This window comes from Arachis ipaensis, chromosome B3 (genome assembly GCF_059453495.1).
Source record: "Arachis ipaensis isolate K30076 ecotype BB chromosome B3, ASM5945349v1, whole genome shotgun sequence".
Classification (NCBI taxonomy): domain Eukaryota; kingdom Viridiplantae; phylum Streptophyta; class Magnoliopsida; order Fabales; family Fabaceae; genus Arachis; species Arachis ipaensis.
The window spans coordinates 7,825,776-7,843,999 of record NC_142438.1 but is presented as its reverse complement, the minus strand read 5'-3'; the positions used below and the strand labels follow the sequence as shown (position 1 = coordinate 7,843,999).

Here is an 18,224-nt window from a genome sequence, read left to right as displayed (position 1 = left end):
GTGATTAATAAAGTGATGTTAAAATAAGATATGGGAATCTCTCAAATCTCAATACGTCCTCTACATAGCAAAAGATTACATTAAGCTTAGGGGTGGTAAACGGATCTAAATTCGTCGGGTTGGCTTACGTAATTCGTTAAAAAAGTGGGCTGAGTTAGAAAATTAGAACCGTCAAATAACAAAAGCTCGCCTAATCCGCACCGCTTAAATCGCGGACTTTGGCGAGGTGGGACGAATTTTCCCGTCGGGCTTAGTATTTTTTTGGTAAGAGGTATTTTTACAATTTTTTTTTGCCAAAATTCAACTTTCCCAACCCAACTTACAAGAGAATGAAGATAAAAATTGAATGTTTTGGATTATGTTTATTTTGTTTTAGAGACGATATTTATAATTATATTTTGGATTATGTTTATTTTACTTTGGGAACAATCTTTATAATTACAAAGATTTTAATGTTTATGAATATAAAAATTATAATTTATTTATACTTTTAGAAATTATAATAGTTAAAAGTAAAAAACAGAAGAGTTTTTTATGCCTTTATATATATTATTTAATAGGTAAAAAAAGAAAAGATATTTGATAGGTTTAGCCCACCAACCTGCCGTTAGGCGGAGCGAGTTAGAATTCTGAAACCGGCTCACTAGGAGGGGTGGGGTGGGCCAATCCGCCAAAGGACAGACTTCTGGCGGGGCAAATTTCCCACTTGCCACCCCTACTAATATTACGTAACATAAAATAAAAAAATATTCACAATAAATATATATATTGTAAACTAGAGAATTTCAATCTTTTAAATTAGGGAGAGTATACTAATAGGTGTGTGGACAACTAAAATTAACAAAAATTAGTGTCAACTTTGACAGATTCCATGATAATATGGTGAGTCTTATTCGATAGTAATTTGTAAATTTTTTATGATCCCCCAAAGTTTTGCTTTGCATAATGGTGCAATTTCCCAATATTATAGTTCAATTGATTATTAAATAAATAATAAATAATAATAAATCAACCTCGATTCATTAATTGTAGATGTTATATATTTAAATTATAGATGTTATATATGTAAATTTATGGATATTAAATTAGAGATATTTTAATAATTTTATTATACAATTCATATTATACATACACATTATAAGGTATAAAATAAAAAAAAATATAAATAAAATATAAAAAAATTATGAAATAACTTTAAATATAATTATTAATTGATCAAATTAAAATAAATAAATAAATATATATAAAAATATTAAAATAATTTAAAATTATGACTTATTAGTACATATATGGAATAATTTTAAAAATATATAGTTTGAAATTAAGGATTTTTTATTTAAATTAAATAAATATAGTAATTACGAAAATGAATAAACAGTGAATTAATTACGAAAGTGCATTCTGAGACACATCTCATATGCTGAGGGGGCTAACTCAAGAATAGTCATATTTCGAATGCTGTGACTCCGTGCTGTGATTAGGTGACACTGAGTCACATTATGGGTGCATCTGAAATATGTATAAGCGCTAATATCGGATACTGAGCATCCGAGATAGGAACGTTTTGTTAAGGGGATCTCAGCACCCGAGATAAGAGCAATTGTCATGGATGGGGCTCAGCATCCGAGATAAACTCGTATGCGCATATAAGTCACAGTATCCAGGAATTACGTGCATTACAATCATTTTTTCCACTTTTATGGCCTTCTAGATGCGTGAATTCGAGTTCCTTCAGAAAAAATGGCCCTCTGACAATATGTTTGCGAAGGAGACATCAATAGACTGAATGCTACTTGGCACGTAGCTGGAGCTTTAAACTTTGAGATTAGTAGTTTAACCTTTTTTTATTATCAGTGAATAATAAGTTTAGATGTTTAGTCTTTAGTAACTTAGTTAATGGAGTAGGTATAGTGAGTTGACAAAATTAGAAGGTTTACATTGGTTTCTTTGGTATACCTAGGATCGTTGCATACTTTGTATAATTGATTATAATTACTTAAGTTAAATAAATAAAATAGGTATCTAATTGTAAATTAAGTTAAATAAATAAAATAAGTAACTCTTATTTAACCAGTTATTCCAATAAATAGGTATCTGTTATATTTAATATAAATGCTTATCTAGATGGATTATAAGTTTTAGTAATGTTTAGCAACAATTAATGGTTTAGATGTAATTAGTATACGCTAGTAAATGTTTTGGAAATTTGCAAATACCACGGTTACTGTTGTCACGCCGTGTGACCCTGGGTCTCCCGCTGTCGGCCATCCTGCTGGCCTACATAAGTGAGGCTGAATTTGGACATATAGTAGAGTTGAAAGATTTTATGTTTGATAATTCCTTGATCTCTGCATTTGTCGAGTGGTGGAGGCTTGAGACCCACACGTTCCACCTTCCATGGGGTGAGACCAGTATTACACTACAGGATGTTGCCTATCACATTGGTCTGCGCACTGCTAGAGAGTCCGTTGGAGGTTATACTAGAGACTTTCACCGATGACATGGACACCCCACTTGGGAGTGGGTTGAGGATTTATTGGGCGCCAGGTCGCCACCACAACCGAAGGGAGGGAAGCAGGTTTTCGGGATAAGGATGACGTGGCTCAGGGACAGGGTTGCACACAATCCTGATGGAACATCCCCGAATACACTCCGTCAGTATGTCCGATGCTACTTGATGATGCTTATTGGGGGGTTTCTGTTCACAAACAAGTCTGCTATCGTTCGAAAGTGTGTGCAGAAATCTATATACAACCCGCCCAACCTCTTTCGTACCTACTCCCCCATATTACTCAGCATGACCGTCTTTAGCGCATCCAATCTATTAACTCAGTAAGTAGTGCGCAACATAATAGTCTTGTCAGACTCGAAAATCACTCATTCATCGCTGTTTTCTGACTATTTCATTGGGATAAATCACAACAAAGAAAAAATTATTATTCTCCATCAAAACAAAACGAAAAGAAGAAAAAGAAAATATTGGTTTGTCAATTGTGTGAGGAAGGTATTGAAATGGACTCTATAAATAAACTAATTCTACCATATATCTTGAATGCAAAAATATTTAAATTATGATGCATATATCTCAGATGCTGAAACCCTAATTATATCATCGACTATAAAAAAAAATATGGGATATGTTTTTGTTACTATTAATGCAAATTATATACCCAACATGAAAATAAACGTATGATGATTTTAAAAGAGAAATAAAATATTATCAATACCAATTAAATGATATTTGATCCATTAGTCTTTAAGACAATTACCGTATTGATATTTATCCAATTAATGAAAATTAACATTGTATATACATGTGAGATATATGTATAATATTGTATGCAAGTGATATAAATAAAGTTAAAATTACAAAATTGTGACAATTTTAGGTTAAAAATGATTGTCATCCAAATATTTAAAAAAAAAGATTATGATTGAAAGGAAAAAGAGAATTGAAGTTCAGTTTAATAGTTGGATTATTTTCTAAATTTCATTAACCAATTAATGATGATATACCATGCCTCTACACTGATTCACTGTTAAAAATAATTTAGTTAAATATATAAATTATTTAATATTTTTTAATTATTATATTTGCATAAAAACATATTAATATAGGTAATCAGGAATATATAAGCATTATTGCAGTACATTGTTTGGTGCCATAATCAATCTCAAAAGTAAGGGTGCACGTGGAGACGGATGAAATTAGATTCGTTTTAATTTGAATTCGACCTTAAGTAATAATCGAGTTTATTTTTGAGATTTTTATCTGATCTTAAACTCAATAAATTATACTGTTTTCGAGCTACACTAAAACCAAATCTTGATCGGGTGAAGTCTGGATCTTGATAAATTTTATATCAAAAAATTATGATACACTCATTTATAAAGAAAAAAAAAAAATACTTGTTGTAGAGAAGTTGATAACCATAGTTGAATTTGAATTTGTCCATAAATTCTAATTTCATGTTTCACTGATTTATTTTCTAATTCAACAAATGTGATTAAAAACAAAACAATAAATTTATAATTAATATAACATAATATTAAAATTAATTTAAAACATATATACTTTTTTAGTCCCCTAAAATGCACATGGCTCGGACAAAACCAAGTTCGCATTGACTCGAATCCGATCCCTAAATAATAAATGTATCTATTTTTAAGATAATTATTCGATCCTAAATTCAATAAAATCATACCAAATTAACTCTAAAGTATTTGAATTCGAGTCGAATTTTTAGGTCGGATTGGATCATGGCACCCTTCTCAAAAGCTTAAAATATAGAAGAATCCACATTATATGAGGTGGGGACAATATAAGGCAATTCATATTTCAATTTTGTCACACTATGATGACTTGATCACAACACAAAATTGAACCACACAGCAAAGTGGCGGGGAACGGAAGTTTATGTATAAAGCTCTCTTACTTTCTGATGAACTTACTGTTTATTTGGTTAGATATTGGTAAAATTTTATTGTAATATTTCGTTGTTAGATTTTATGATATTTTTTAAAATAGAATAATATTTTATATTTAAATTTTTTTATTAATTAAATTTAATTAAATTAGTCTAATATAATAAAAATTAGTTATAATTAATATTATTTTAAATTTTATTATTTAATTTAATTAGACTTGATCCATAAAAATACTTAAATATATAACATTATTCTTTAAAATATACAATACGTGAGAGACTTATTCCGCCTCCAAAAATTTAAAAAACACAATAAAATTTAATATCGGAGTGTCACACCAAAATTTTTTCCATATTAAAAAAATTAGCCGAGCTTAAACTTGTTATTTCATGGGACTCTAGTATTAATGGTTTCCACGGCAAATAGCCCTTAGCTTGCTCTAAAAGACAAAGCGTAGCTACCCCGCTAGGGTGGTCTTTTAACAACATTATTATTTTTATTTCCCTCAAAATTTAAACTAACTTAACGTAGTACTTAACTTATTACTTACCGATAAGTCACCAAAAAAAATAACTTACTTACCGATGAATTAATGAGAAGTTTATTGGTGGAAAGTTCCGGTTGCCGTACACTTTAACTTTAATCTATTAAGTGACTATTAGGATAGTGAAACCAATTCTTTATAATCTGATAGGAAATTAAATTTTTTTTTATCAAAGATAGGAGACTCGAATCCGTAACCTCTTAATTGAGTATGAGAAGACTATGCCATTTGAGCTATAACTCATTTGCTGATAGAAAATTAAATTACTGTCTTAATATTTTTAAAAAAATATATAATTTTACTTACTAAAGGGAATAATTGATTTCTTTTTATAAAAATTATACTCTATAAATGATAAGAGTTATATATTAAAAATAAAACCATATCAAAATCTAATGGTAATATGATGAGTCGAATAATTCAAAACAAAATATATTCCAAAAAATAAAATAGAGAAAGCAATGAATCTTCTACTACATTTGATATTTGAGGCAATATAATGTTAGATCTTATTAATGCACATGGAGAAAGGTGCACCTCAGCAAATCACATGCAAAGGCGAGTTTTTAATTCACGAGTGGGGTAGCTAAGGTGGTTGAGTTTGATACTTTGATGATTTTATCCAAAAAAAAAAAAAAAAGAAAAAGAAATGAAATCCATGCATCGGTGTATGCTACGGTTGTCGCCATAAAAGGTGTAGAACCAGAAATCACTGCACAATGCACATTGACTAGCATTTGTGTGAGACTGTGAGCAACCGCGAGAGACTACTGAAGCCATATTCATATTGTGGTGCCACACGCTCCATTCTTTATTGTATTGTATGTAAAAAGTAAAAACTCACTATAGTCATATATTAATGTGTAAGCTAGCATATTTTGAAAAATTATTTAAAAAAAAATTCGAATATACATGAATGACATTGATATAGACATAGACATGAACACTACTTGATTAATTGATTATTTTTAAAGAGGGATGATAATATGATATATATATATGTACTGCTTTTGCTTATATAGACATAGTTTTGGATTGAGTTTATTAAAACATTGAATATTTCAATGGACTCAATTTCTAGTAGTCGACCTTTTTTGTCTTTTACTGTATGTTATCGAACATGGAATTATTGATTTTTATTGGCTCCATAAGTTATGGCACTATATGAATTTGATTCTTTTTCATTTAAATTATAAAATTATTAAACAAATCATGATAATTATTCATATAAAAATAGTTAAGTTACTTTTTACAAAAAAAATAATAATTAAAAATTATTAAATAATTAATTTAACATATACATATTTAAATTTTAATTATTAATTTTATATAAAATTTATTTTAGTTATATCAATGTAAGTAATTACTATAGATAATATTGGAATATTATGTCACCAAAAAAAAAATATTGGAATATTATATTTGGAACTAGCATACATAAATTTCGGTTTAATGATCCAATTTATCTTTAAAAGATTGATTATTAAAATCGTCTTTGAAATATTTTATTAATCAAACATCAAAGTAGTTTTTAAAAGGTTAAAAATAAAGTACACTTGTCTTTTTCTTACTCTTTTAACATTTATTATTAATGATTCATGACAATATATATAATATCATATGTCATATTAGATACTGATTAAATATATTTATAAAATTATATTAATTTATTTTTTTTAAATTTTGATTATTGAAATTAAAATTTATGTAATTTAAAAAATTAAATTAATAAATTTGTTTAAACATATCTCATTAATATTCAATAGGATAAACATATGTGATGTATGTTGTTAATTAACATTTTACATTATTAATTATAAACAATAATTGTTAAATGAGTAAAAAAATAACTATAATTTATTTTTATTTTTTAGAGAATTAATTTGATCAGTAAAATCTTTTAAAAGATTCCCGTAAATTTGGTTGGTGAATTGAACTGTGAAGCGGGATTTTTCCATAGGAATTGGAGAATAGAGGAAATTTTTTTTCTACCCAAAAACGCATTAAACAAGTAACATTTGCTAAAAATTAAATACTATAACTATGATGGGCCAAATCTGAATAAATTAGACTTTGCGCGGGCGGTTCCATTACTTTCAAATCTCCCTTAGCCTTTTCACCTGCCATGTCACCTCTCGAAGAAAACCAAATCAATTTTTAAATACTTCCAACAAAAAAAATTCGAAAACCAGTGAAATTATTTTTGAGAAATAAAAAAAAATTATTAGAATTTATTATTTTTATTATTAATATTTAAAAATATAAATTAAAATATATTATTAAATTGTTAAATAAAAAAATTAGATTCATAATTAAAAATAATGAATAAAAATAATAAATTTTAATAATTTTTAGTATTTTTTATTTCTTGAGGATTTTAAAAAAATTTAAACTGAGTCACCTTCTCCTACATTCTCTCACTAGTCTCTCATCTTCTTCCGCTTCAACCACCCAGCTTCTCTCTCTTCCACTGAACTTTGTTTGTCTTAGAGAAGACGAAACCCACACTCAACACTCAACACACACACTCACTTTCTTTCTGCTAGAATAATATCCTAAAGCGTCAAAGTGAACAAAGAAAGAAAAGAGAACCAAATGTTCTTCGCTTTTGTTCCAATGTCCATGTGAGAGTTCTGACAAATGCTATTCTTCTGCTTCTTCTTCATCTTTTTATTTATCATTTCAACTCTTCTTCATTTAACATTCTGCTAGTTTTCCCTGACTCAGTAACTCGGGCGAGTGAACTCAATGGCATCGTCCTCACGAGCAAGGAGCAGCTCGCCATTCTCGCACCGCAAACTCTCAAACACTCCTTATTACTCCCCTGCCTCTTCCACTTCTTCTTCCTTCATGAACGGTAAGTTGATGCCTCGCTCGTGCTCTTCTTCTGCCTCCTCGTTCTTCAACTCCGGAGCCGGACTCGGTGGCCGATCTGCCACTCCGAGTCACGGTTTCAGCGAGTCAAACTACTACGACGCGATGTGTCCTTCGCCGGTGGAGTTCGGAATGGAGGACGAGGCGATCGCGGAGCCTCTGGATTCGTCGACCTCTCGGGACAGCATTTCGGTGACGATTCGGTTCAGACCGTTGAGGTAATGCTTTAGATCTGCGATTTACGGTATCAGATCCATTAGCTGTGTAAATGAGATAGAATCTGGGTTCTTTGATTGTTTTGTTTAAAGCATTATGCTATTTTGAAATAAAATGTGACTGCGTAGTTCGGTTGCGGTGTTTGCTTTGATACAGTGAAAGAGAGTACCAGAGAGGGGATGAGATCGCGTGGTATGCGGATGGTGATAAGATCGTGAGGAATGAGTATCATCCAGCTACTGCTTATGCATTCGGTATTTTCCATTTTTGATTCTTTCTATTATTGTATTGGATGCAATTTTGTGGTTATAGTGGTAGTAAATTGGCTATAAATTTGATGTTAAAATTATGGCGATCGATGATAAAATTTTCGATTTGATTTTGCTGTAGATAGAGTGTTTGGACCGCACACAAGTACTGATGAGGTGTATGAAGTAGCAGCCAAACCTGTGGTGAGGGCTGCCATGGAAGGCGTCAACGGTATGTGATGTTATTATCTGATTCAAAATCATATCATAATGCGAGTGTAAGTGTTATTTTTTGTAATGTCAATGTATTTCATTGCATTGCATTGATGAAAGTTCCTCTAGTTTCGGTGATGCATTGATTGGATGGAATAGTTTGCAATGATTAATATATACTGGTTTGGTGTTCAAGTGGTTATTGGAGTTTGTTGAGTCTGGAGCATAACATGCAGTAAATATTGCAGGAACCGTGTTTGCCTACGGTGTGACAAGTAGTGGCAAGACACATACTATGCATGTAAGTGTCACTTTTTAAAATCAACGCATTCCATGTTTGTCATTTTTATTTCGAATTTCTGATGTAACTCAATTTGTTGTGTGTTACGTCTTCACGACAACTCAGAAGTTTGTATTGAGTACATGTATTTTTTCCTACGAGCTACTGGCTTGTGTGCTGTAGCTCATCTGAAAGTTGAGGCCTTTTAGATATGTTAGTAATTTTGTGATGATGTCAAACTTCACTGCTTACATATGATTCTGAGGCTAACTAATAAATAAGAACTATATGGAGATCTAAACATCTTTGGGTTGTATTGACGTATATATTTCTTAAGATAGAGGATATCAAGATAATTGTTTTGGTACTTGGTAGTTTCGTGTATCATGCAATTTGGCTAAATACAATTGGCGACAATGTTAGTTATGGTCCAATCATTTTACAAATGGAAAAATTTCGAGTACTGAATCATTTTCACCAGAAATTGATAATTTGAAACAGACTTATCAGACATAGTTAAGCTGGTAGAATTGAAAGAAATATAACTGAACATTTGGCTTTGATAAGTTAGAGAGGAATTTGTTTATTCGGTGTAAGTCGAATGAATTTGCTGGAAGTAGAGAATTTTTGTAGTCTAATTCCTGTTAACTTTGGATAAGGATCATACACTATAACTGAATTGTTAGATTAGAGATTAAACCATTCATGAAATTAGCAGCCAAAATTTTAGGTCTACTACCTCAGCTAAATACTGCATCTAAATATGTCAACTCTGGAGATAAATTAGCATTCTTTGGCATTCAAATGTTTGGTTAACAACTGTTCTTAGTTCTTACAGCTGTTTATTAAATACATATTTATTGTCTCTGCTTCAAATAATTTTCTGCCTAGAAAATGCTCTTCTTAGTTATGTTCTTTTATTAATAAAAAATTAATGTCATCTCCTCAGTTGTGCTGTTTATGATTTGCTTGTCAACAACGATATGTGCAGGGAGACCAAGATTTTCCTGGTATTATACCATTGGCTATAAAAGACGTTTTCAGCATAATACAAGATGTGAGTTTTCATGCATACTTAACAAAGTTTGGTTATTGTTATGTTGCTGTTATTTTGGTTATGTAGTAGTATTTTGTCATTGATTTGCATTATGATATTCTGCTTGGAATGGCTAATTGTGTTTGCTGCAGACTCCAGGAAGAGAGTTTTTACTCCGAGTTTCATATCTGGAAATATACAATGAGGTAAACGCCGAACATTTCTTTCCTCCACTGTCTATTTCCTGAACATGATTTTGTACTTTGATTCGTACTTGTCTTGACTCCTGCAACACTTTCTGTCTTACATATGTGGCTCTATCACTTTGTGACACTTGCAAGCTATACCGTCTGAAATTTTCTTTGAAGTTTTGGTTTTAATAAAGATTCTTTTTGGCTGTTTCTGCTTGGTATATCAGGTGATAAATGACTTGCTTGACCCAACTGGCCAAAATTTGCGTGTTAGAGAAGATGCACAGGTTTCTTTCTTATTCTTATATAATTGAAACTGAAATCTAATTTATATTTTGGGTTCATTCTTTCCATATCTTGGAATGAACATGAACCACCTGTTATGTTGCTCTTAGTTGTCTTTGAATACATGAACACTGATATTTCTGATTGTCTCTATAATGTGGCATCAGATCTATACATGGACTTAGGACTATAGAATGTCTTGTTTCTTTCAGTTGATTAATATTGGTTTTGCTCTTTGATTCTCTTTTTTCTAACCTTCTACACTTTCCCCTTACATTATATTCATCTGTAGGGTGTTCACTTTTTTAACCTTCCACTTGTTTTTTTTAATAGTTACAGTATTTGTTGTTTCAACAAGATAAATCTTTTTTGTATTTTGTACCAAAAAGTTCATTATGTCAAAATTTCTAAGGACTTGTTTAAAGTATAATTGATGATTTATATTGGCTTGAATTTCAGGGTACTTATGTGGAGGGTATAAAGGAAGAAGTTGTTTTATCGCCAGGACATGCCCTTTCTTTTATTGCTGCTGGAGAAGGTATAACTGATGAGTGATGACAGAATATTTTCCTCCATTTGTACTCATGCTTTAATTGTTGATTCAGAAACTTAACAAACATGTTTGATGGCAGAGCATCGTCATGTTGGGTCAAACAATTTTAATCTGTTCAGCAGCCGAAGTCATACGATTTTTACGCTTGTAAGAATCTTAGTATATTAGTATTATAATCTAGTAACAAAGCACTGGATTATACACCTGATTCAATTTTACTAAACGGAAATATAGCTTAGTCACAACCTGAGGCTGGATATATTGCACGAGTGATTATTTTATATGTACATGCTGGTTAAACGTGTGATCATTGCTAGTTACTGTATTTTATTGCTCTCTTGGACCTTGCCAAACCAACCGTTGTTTTACATGCAACGTTTTCTGTTATCTTACATTTGCAGATGATTGAAAGCAGTGCCCATGGTGATGAATATGATGGAGTGATCTTCTCTCAGCTTGTATGCGAATGTTTTTTTTTAGATGTTACCATATATATGATAAATAATAGAAATTGTTTGACTGTTCTCATTTTGTGTGTGTTTGTATTTCTTTGATCAGAACTTGATTGATCTTGCTGGATCAGAGAGCTCAAAAACTGAAACGACTGGACTAAGAAGAAAAGAAGGATCTTACATAAACAAAAGTCTTCTGACACTTGGAACTGTAGGTGTCTTACTGTTCTTCTGTTTTTGGTTGTGGATTAGTTTGTTCTGGCATTTTGTTTGGACATATGTTACCAGCTGTTGGATTGTCTACAATTTATATCTTTGCAAACAAAATGGAAAATGTGCCTCTTGAAATTCTGATTTTATGCTGTCAATGTGAAGGTTATAGGAAAATTAAGTGAGGGGAAAGCATCTCATGTTCCATATCGAGACTCAAAGCTTACCCGCCTCCTGCAGTCTTCACTAAGTGGGCATGGCCATGTTTCAGTGAGTTTGAGTTTTACACCACTTTGGTTCAATTGTTCAACTGTATTTCTTCCTTGTGCTAATTAAGTGGGGCTATGGCTTTTTAATAGGTTTTCTTTTACTTTCTTCCTTCTCATGTATATGTTGTAATGTTGTTAGACAGGCTACATGAGCGTCAAATCATTAAAATTGATGAACTGTGAATTTTCAGCTTATATGCACAGTAACTCCAGCATCCAGTAACATGGAGGAAACTCATAACACCTTGAAGTTTGCCAGCAGGGCGAAGCGTGTAGAAATATATGCCTCACGTAATAAGGTTCATTCTAAAATTATTAATTAGCTGCAGTACTGCACCTAGATATGCTTGTGCATGAGGAGGTTCCTAATTCACTTGTGAATTGTTTGTTAAAACAGATCATTGATGAAAAATCTCTAATTAAGAAATACCAGAGAGAAATTTCAATCCTCAAACAAGAACTTGATCAGCTAAGGAAGGGCATTCTTGTCGGTGTCAACCCCGAGGAGATTATGAGCTTAAAGCAGCAGGTTTTAACATCCCCTTAATACATTTCTTATTCATTCTTTTTGCAGTTTTTTTCCTGATTATTTATTGGGATCTTCTACTTATTCTATACTTTGATTGGAATAGTTGGAAGAAGGTCAAGTGAAAATGCAATCAAGATTGGAAGAAGAGGAAGAAGCTAAGGTTGCTCTTATGAGTAGGATCCAGAGGCTAACCAAGCTTATTCTGGTTTCATCAAAAAATTCTATTCCTGGTTATCTAACTGATGTTCCTAGCCACCAGCGAAGCCTCTCTCTTGGTGAGGATGATGTGAGTTCCTCATTCAATAGCATATGTTGTACCATCCTTTTAATATTTATCCTGAACTGCAATAATTTGAAGTCCTTGTTATTCTCAGACATTAATGTTTGTCTGAAATAAAGCCTTTTATGAAGTGGACAAGTGTTTTCTCCTTGCTGACACACTTTACAGTTTACACCTACTAACATCTTGAGCTTGTAGGCTAATTAAGATGTTGAGTCCTTAACTACATGTAAATATAATTTTATCTTTTAGGAAAGTATATTCCTTCTAAGGAGCCTTTCATTGTGGGAGTACTCTCCTCTGGAAGACTGGAATATGTTAACATGATTGTAAACCTAGCTTATTGATTCTTTTTTTTTTCTCTCTTCAATTCAGAAATTTGATACCCTTGTTGATGGATCTCTTTTGATTGAAAATGAGAATAAAAAAGAGGGTTCCACAATGTCATCTGAACTGCCTTACGATGTTAGACATAGAAGATCATCAAGTAAATGGAACGATGAACTCTCCCCAACTAGCAGTATTATTACTGAATCAACACAAGCTGGTGAACTGATCACCAGAGCAAGGCTCCCAGCGGTATATTAATTTCATAGTTTGCATATAAAATGTTTCAATTTTGGAATATGTATATTAATTTTAGGACCTAATTGAGGGATACCTGGGACTCATAAAAATAATTCATCTCCCAGAACAAATTTAAAAATTTTCTTTTTACCCTCAGTTGTAGGTCAAGAGTTACAGTTCCATTGTACTAAAGTTCCTTAGATGTTTTAAACACAGTATTGTTGGATGCTAATTAGTCTCAATGGCATGTCCTGTTACTTACATAGTTACATGTAGCGGTTCGTTACTACGCACCTGTTCACCAAATAAATACGTTTTTGACTTCCTACTGAATTGCAGGGAGGGGTGACGATGTCCGATCAGGTTGATCTTCTTGTCGAGCAAGTAAAGTTGCTTGCTGGAGATATTGCTTTCAGTACAAGCACTCTGAAGCGCTTGATGGAGCAATCTGTAAATGACCCAGAAAACTCCAAACAACAGGTATTATACCGTTTCTCAAGCTATGATGCTTCGTATTGGAACTTCTTAGATTCTAGGGACCAAAATGTTCTTGTTTTGATCCACATGAGAGAGATTTTAATTTCTCGGTTTGAGTAGGTCTAAATGCCTAATGCAGTAGTCTTAACTCTTAATTTTACCATGAAGGCAATTAGAATGATGCACGATACGACAAAATTAGAGGTGTATGCTTACATGGTATACAGAAATATGCCGTACATGTTGGGGAGTGCAGTTTTTCTATTATCTTTTTCTGTTTTTGGGATACATGAAAACGTGCTTGGTTATTTTTTCTCACACTTTCAATTTTTACCTAACGGGAGAGGGGAGAGTTTTCAAGCGAAGGGATGCATGGAGTGAATTTCGAGCCATCCGAGAAGGGAGCAATTAAATTTGGATCGGGAAACTTTTGTGGAAGGGAAAGACTAGAAGTATAGGGAGCCAATAGAATAGTTGTACAATATGTACAATGGAGGTTTAGGGATGTCCGATTCAGTATTAGAGATATAACCATTAATGTTACTTTTTCCCATCAGCTTAAGCTTTTGGGATGAGTGGTTTCATGACATGGTATCAGAGCTCTAGATCCGAAAGGTCAAGAGTTCGATTCTTTGTGAACCCAAAATCAGCTTAAAATATTCCATTGGTTCTCTAGCGGACTCTATTTTATAAAGGATTTTAAATTGAAAATAGTATTGATTTTCAATATTGTAAAAGGAAAACATAGGTTTCCAATAGCATGTTCCGTGTTCCACTAATAAAAAAAAACATCTTTCACAAATTATTTACTATTATCTTGCAAAACTCATGGTTTTGTATATAATTTCTATCTTACTTTAGCCAATTATCTAATCAGGTTTTCCTATATCATAATAGAGTATTACTCGGTTGCTTTACCTGTTTTGTATTTTGTTTGGAAATTGTTAGTCACATGCAATTTATAATTCGTACGTACTGAACAAGTCTGGAAGCAGATCTTGACCTTGGTTGGTAATGCCTTACACATACCATAAATTATACCATTATTGTGAAAAGAAAGGGGATGCTTGTACATTATCGCTGATTAAAATTATATTCGTATAAAAGAATTATAGTGAAAATATATATGAAAATATTATCTCATGTTTAATCATATAACATCATAATATTTGACTAACCACACTCAACTTAAAATTTTTATGTATAGAAGCATATATTGGATTGGATAATGGTATAAAACTAGGGTGATGGTATATTAAATAATTTCTTAGATGTCATACACATTTTACAGTGATGCCAAGCACTTCTTATGCATGTATTTTCCATACGATGACACATACAGTTTGTTGCTAATTTTGATTTTTGTTTCCCGCTACAGATTGAGAATTTGGAACAAGATATCCAAGAAAAAAAGAAGCAAATGAAACTTTTAGAACAAAGAATAATAGAGAGTGGTGAATCTTCTGTCGCTAGCTCATCGCTGGTTGAAATGCAGCAGGTGCCATCTTGATATATTCTCTTATATCTGTTTTCATTTAGAAGTTTTTATACTACGTGTATTCAGTGATAGGGTCATTTATACCTGTTTTTCTTTTCTCGTTCTTGGTTCCAGCAGACAATCACAAGATTAATGACTCAATGTAATGAAAAGGAGTTTGAGCTGGAAGTAAGTACTATTTCAGCAATATAAGAACAATGTTGATTTTTCATCTTGAGCCACCAATTTACTCACAGATTTGACTTTTTGTTTTATTGTCATATCCTGCCATTGTATTTCACAATTTATATTCTCAATGTGCAGTATATGAATTTATTAATTGTGGTACATAATCTATTTTCTTAATATATCTACAGATAAAATCTGCGGACAACCGTGTCCTTCAAGAACAATTAAATGACAAGGTACGTGGTTATATTTTGAGTGTTTCCTTCTCTGTGTTAAAATTGGAAAATGCTACAAAAACTCCCACTATTACTGAGCTGTGTTGACACCCTTCTTTGGCATGTTGTATTTGTTGATAGTGTTCTGAAATTAGTGAATTGCAAGAAAAGGTCAAGTTCCTAGAGGAGCAACTTGCAACATTTAGTAGTGGCACTACATTGGGGTTTAACGATCAACATCCCTTGGAAGAAAACATTGACGAGTTGAAAAGAAAAATAAAATCACAGGTAACTGAGAGTTCATTGCTTGAAAGGATTTTGTCTATTGTTATTGACGAAGTTGCATGTTAGGATTAATATGTATGGTCACTTTCCAGATTCTCTGCGTAAACGAAGTTTGCATATCCTGTCAAGTCCTTTTTATTGTTTAATTTGATTGGTTTACCTAATTGACATTTTTCTTCTCTTTTCAGGAGATTGAGAATGAAAACTTGAAGCTGGAGCAAGTGCATCTGTCAGAAGAGAATAGTGGGTTGCACGTGCAGAACCAAAAACTCTCAGAAGAGGCTTGTTATGCCAAAGAACTGGCCTCTGCAGCTGCTGTGGAACTGAAGACTTTGGCAGGGGAAGTGACAAAACTTTCATTGCAGAATGCTAAGTTGGAAAAAGAATTGATGGCTGCTCGAGAGTTGGCCAACACTCGAAGTGCTTTTGTGCCAACTGCTAATGGTGTTAATCGCAAGCACAATGATGTAAGGTCTGGAAGGAAGGGAAGAACATCCAGCAGAGCTAGTCTGGACGAGTTTGGATCATGGAGTCTTGATTTTGAGGATCTGAAGATGGAACTGCAGGCTAGGAAACAAAGAGAGGCAGTTCTTGAGGCCGCATTAGCTGAAAAGGAATTTGTGGAAGATGAGTACAGGAAAAGGGTCGAAGAGGCCAAGAACAGAGAAGCTGCCTTAGAGAATGATTTAGCAAATATGTGGGTGCTTGTTGCTAAGCTAAAAAAAGAAGGCGGTTGTGTCTCAGAAACAAACATTGATGAAAAAAATAGTGCTGGGGAATCACATACGAATGATGTTATGAATAATGGCAATGAAACTAATATTGTCCTCATGGAGCAGAATGGGGATTTTTCAAAACCAGAAAATGAAATTCCTAATGAAGAACCCTCGGTCGCTCATCTAAGGGTAAAACTCTGCATTGTTTTGTGCCTTCTTATCTTGGGAAAATTTGAACTCTTACTATTATTACTATTTTGGACTGAATAGGATTATCTAAGAAAGATTTTATTGTGATCTATGATTTCAGTCACGCATGCAAGAGATGAAGGAAAAAGAACTCAAACACCTTAGCAACGGAGATGCCAATTCCCATACATGCAAAGTATGTTTTGAATCTTCAACAGCTGCAATTCTTCTTCCATGCCGTCATTTTTGTTGTAAGTATTTTCCTCACTAGTATGTGTTTTTTCCGATATCAAACTTTAGGGTGTTTTCATTTTGGGTTTAAATTTGTTACTCTGAATTAACAGCCTGATTGCATTTCAGTGTGTAAATCGTGTTCACTAGCTTGTTCCGAGTGTCCGATATGCCGCACTAATATTGAAGACAGGCTTTTTGCTTTTACATCCTGACCGTTCTAACAGAGGTCTTGTGCAATTCTTTTATCATACCTTTCTGAGCCGCATTCAAATGTTATAACCTACAAGTACGAAATCATAACTTACTTTTGCCTGTCCAATTTTCTGCAGGATTTTATCCTATTGAATTATTATATCCCCTTTTACAGGTGGAATTCTTTTCTTAGTTTGCTTGTATGTAAATCTGTTTTAAAGGTATATTATCTTTCTTTTACTATACCCCTTTAAGCTGTATAATAAGGTGAAATGAAGGGGGTGGGGAAATGTAAAATGGAAAAAGGAAAGGGTGTCTGTAAACTGTAAACAGCAATGCTCAAGTACTTGAGCACAATGTGCGTTGCTGATTTTTGTTGTATATCATGGATGCCTAAATCAAATTAGACAAGTGAGGTTTTACCTCTCTCCCTTTGCTTTTGATATTTTACATTCAAATGTTTGGGTATATAATTTTCTACTCGTGCACAAGGTATGAAGATGTAGGCATTGTTATCTCATTGTCCAAGCTTATCTTGAGGTATCTAATGAGGAATACTAGAGGGTTATCAAAATTTATTATTTTTGGTTATTAATTAGTTATTAATATTTAAAAGTATAAAATAAAATATATTGTTGGATTATTAGATTAAAGAAATTAGACTAAAAAAATTAAGTTAATAATTAAGTGATGATAAAAAATAATAAGCTCAGATGCTCTCGTATCTAAAATCTTTTCTCGGAAGCATCTGGTACTGTTTTGCAGGTGCTGCTCGAGTTCCAACTCCCAGTTTATTAGTAATTGAAGAAAATGCTATGGGATACAGGTTCTTTGGCTATTTCAAAAAATCAATACTGGTTCTTGTGCTTAACTTTTGATAATTAAGAAAAAACCGATTTTGGGGAGGTTTGAAAGTATAAAGGAATAAAACCTAAGTAAAATTAAGCGGAATAAGTAGACAAAAAGCAACCTTAGATCTCTGATCTATCTACCTTGCGTATAAGTAATTGATATCTCCTTTTTCAACATTGAATATTGTGGTCCTTTTTTTCGAAAGAAAAATGTAAAAGGGGTT

At 32.4% G+C, this 18,224-nt stretch overlaps 1 protein-coding gene across 4 annotated transcripts; it reads left to right on the top strand.

The window, feature by feature from the left end:
- The first annotated feature begins 7,366 nt into the window (after positions 1–7,366).
- On the top strand, positions 7,367–17,592 carry LOC107628849 (kinesin-like protein KIN-7D, mitochondrial). 4 transcript variants are annotated; one of them, XM_016331461.3, is made up of 26 exons: positions 7,367–7,596; positions 7,700–8,064; positions 8,219–8,316; positions 8,453–8,542; positions 8,772–8,824; positions 9,795–9,860; positions 9,992–10,045; positions 10,258–10,317; positions 10,775–10,853; positions 10,948–11,015; positions 11,270–11,326; positions 11,427–11,531; positions 11,696–11,800; positions 11,991–12,098; positions 12,197–12,328; positions 12,432–12,614; positions 12,984–13,187; positions 13,515–13,655; positions 15,031–15,150; positions 15,268–15,318; positions 15,507–15,554; positions 15,675–15,821; positions 16,007–16,723; positions 16,845–16,974; positions 17,084–17,183; positions 17,287–17,592. In XM_016331461.3, the coding sequence occupies exons 2-25, from the start codon at positions 7,721–7,723 to the stop codon at positions 17,167–17,169; spliced, it is 3,246 nt and encodes a 1,081-aa protein (XP_016186947.1). In that variant the 5' UTR covers positions 7,367–7,596; positions 7,700–7,720; the 3' UTR covers positions 17,170–17,183; positions 17,287–17,592. The 4 variants fall into 4 exon arrangements, with proteins under 4 accessions (XP_016186947.1, XP_016186946.1, XP_088364980.1 ...); XM_016331460.3 differs by having other exon boundaries at positions 15,265–15,318; XM_088508854.1 differs by having other exon boundaries at positions 7,390–7,596; positions 11,427–11,535; positions 11,703–11,800.
- Positions 17,593–18,224: the final 632 nt, after the last annotated feature.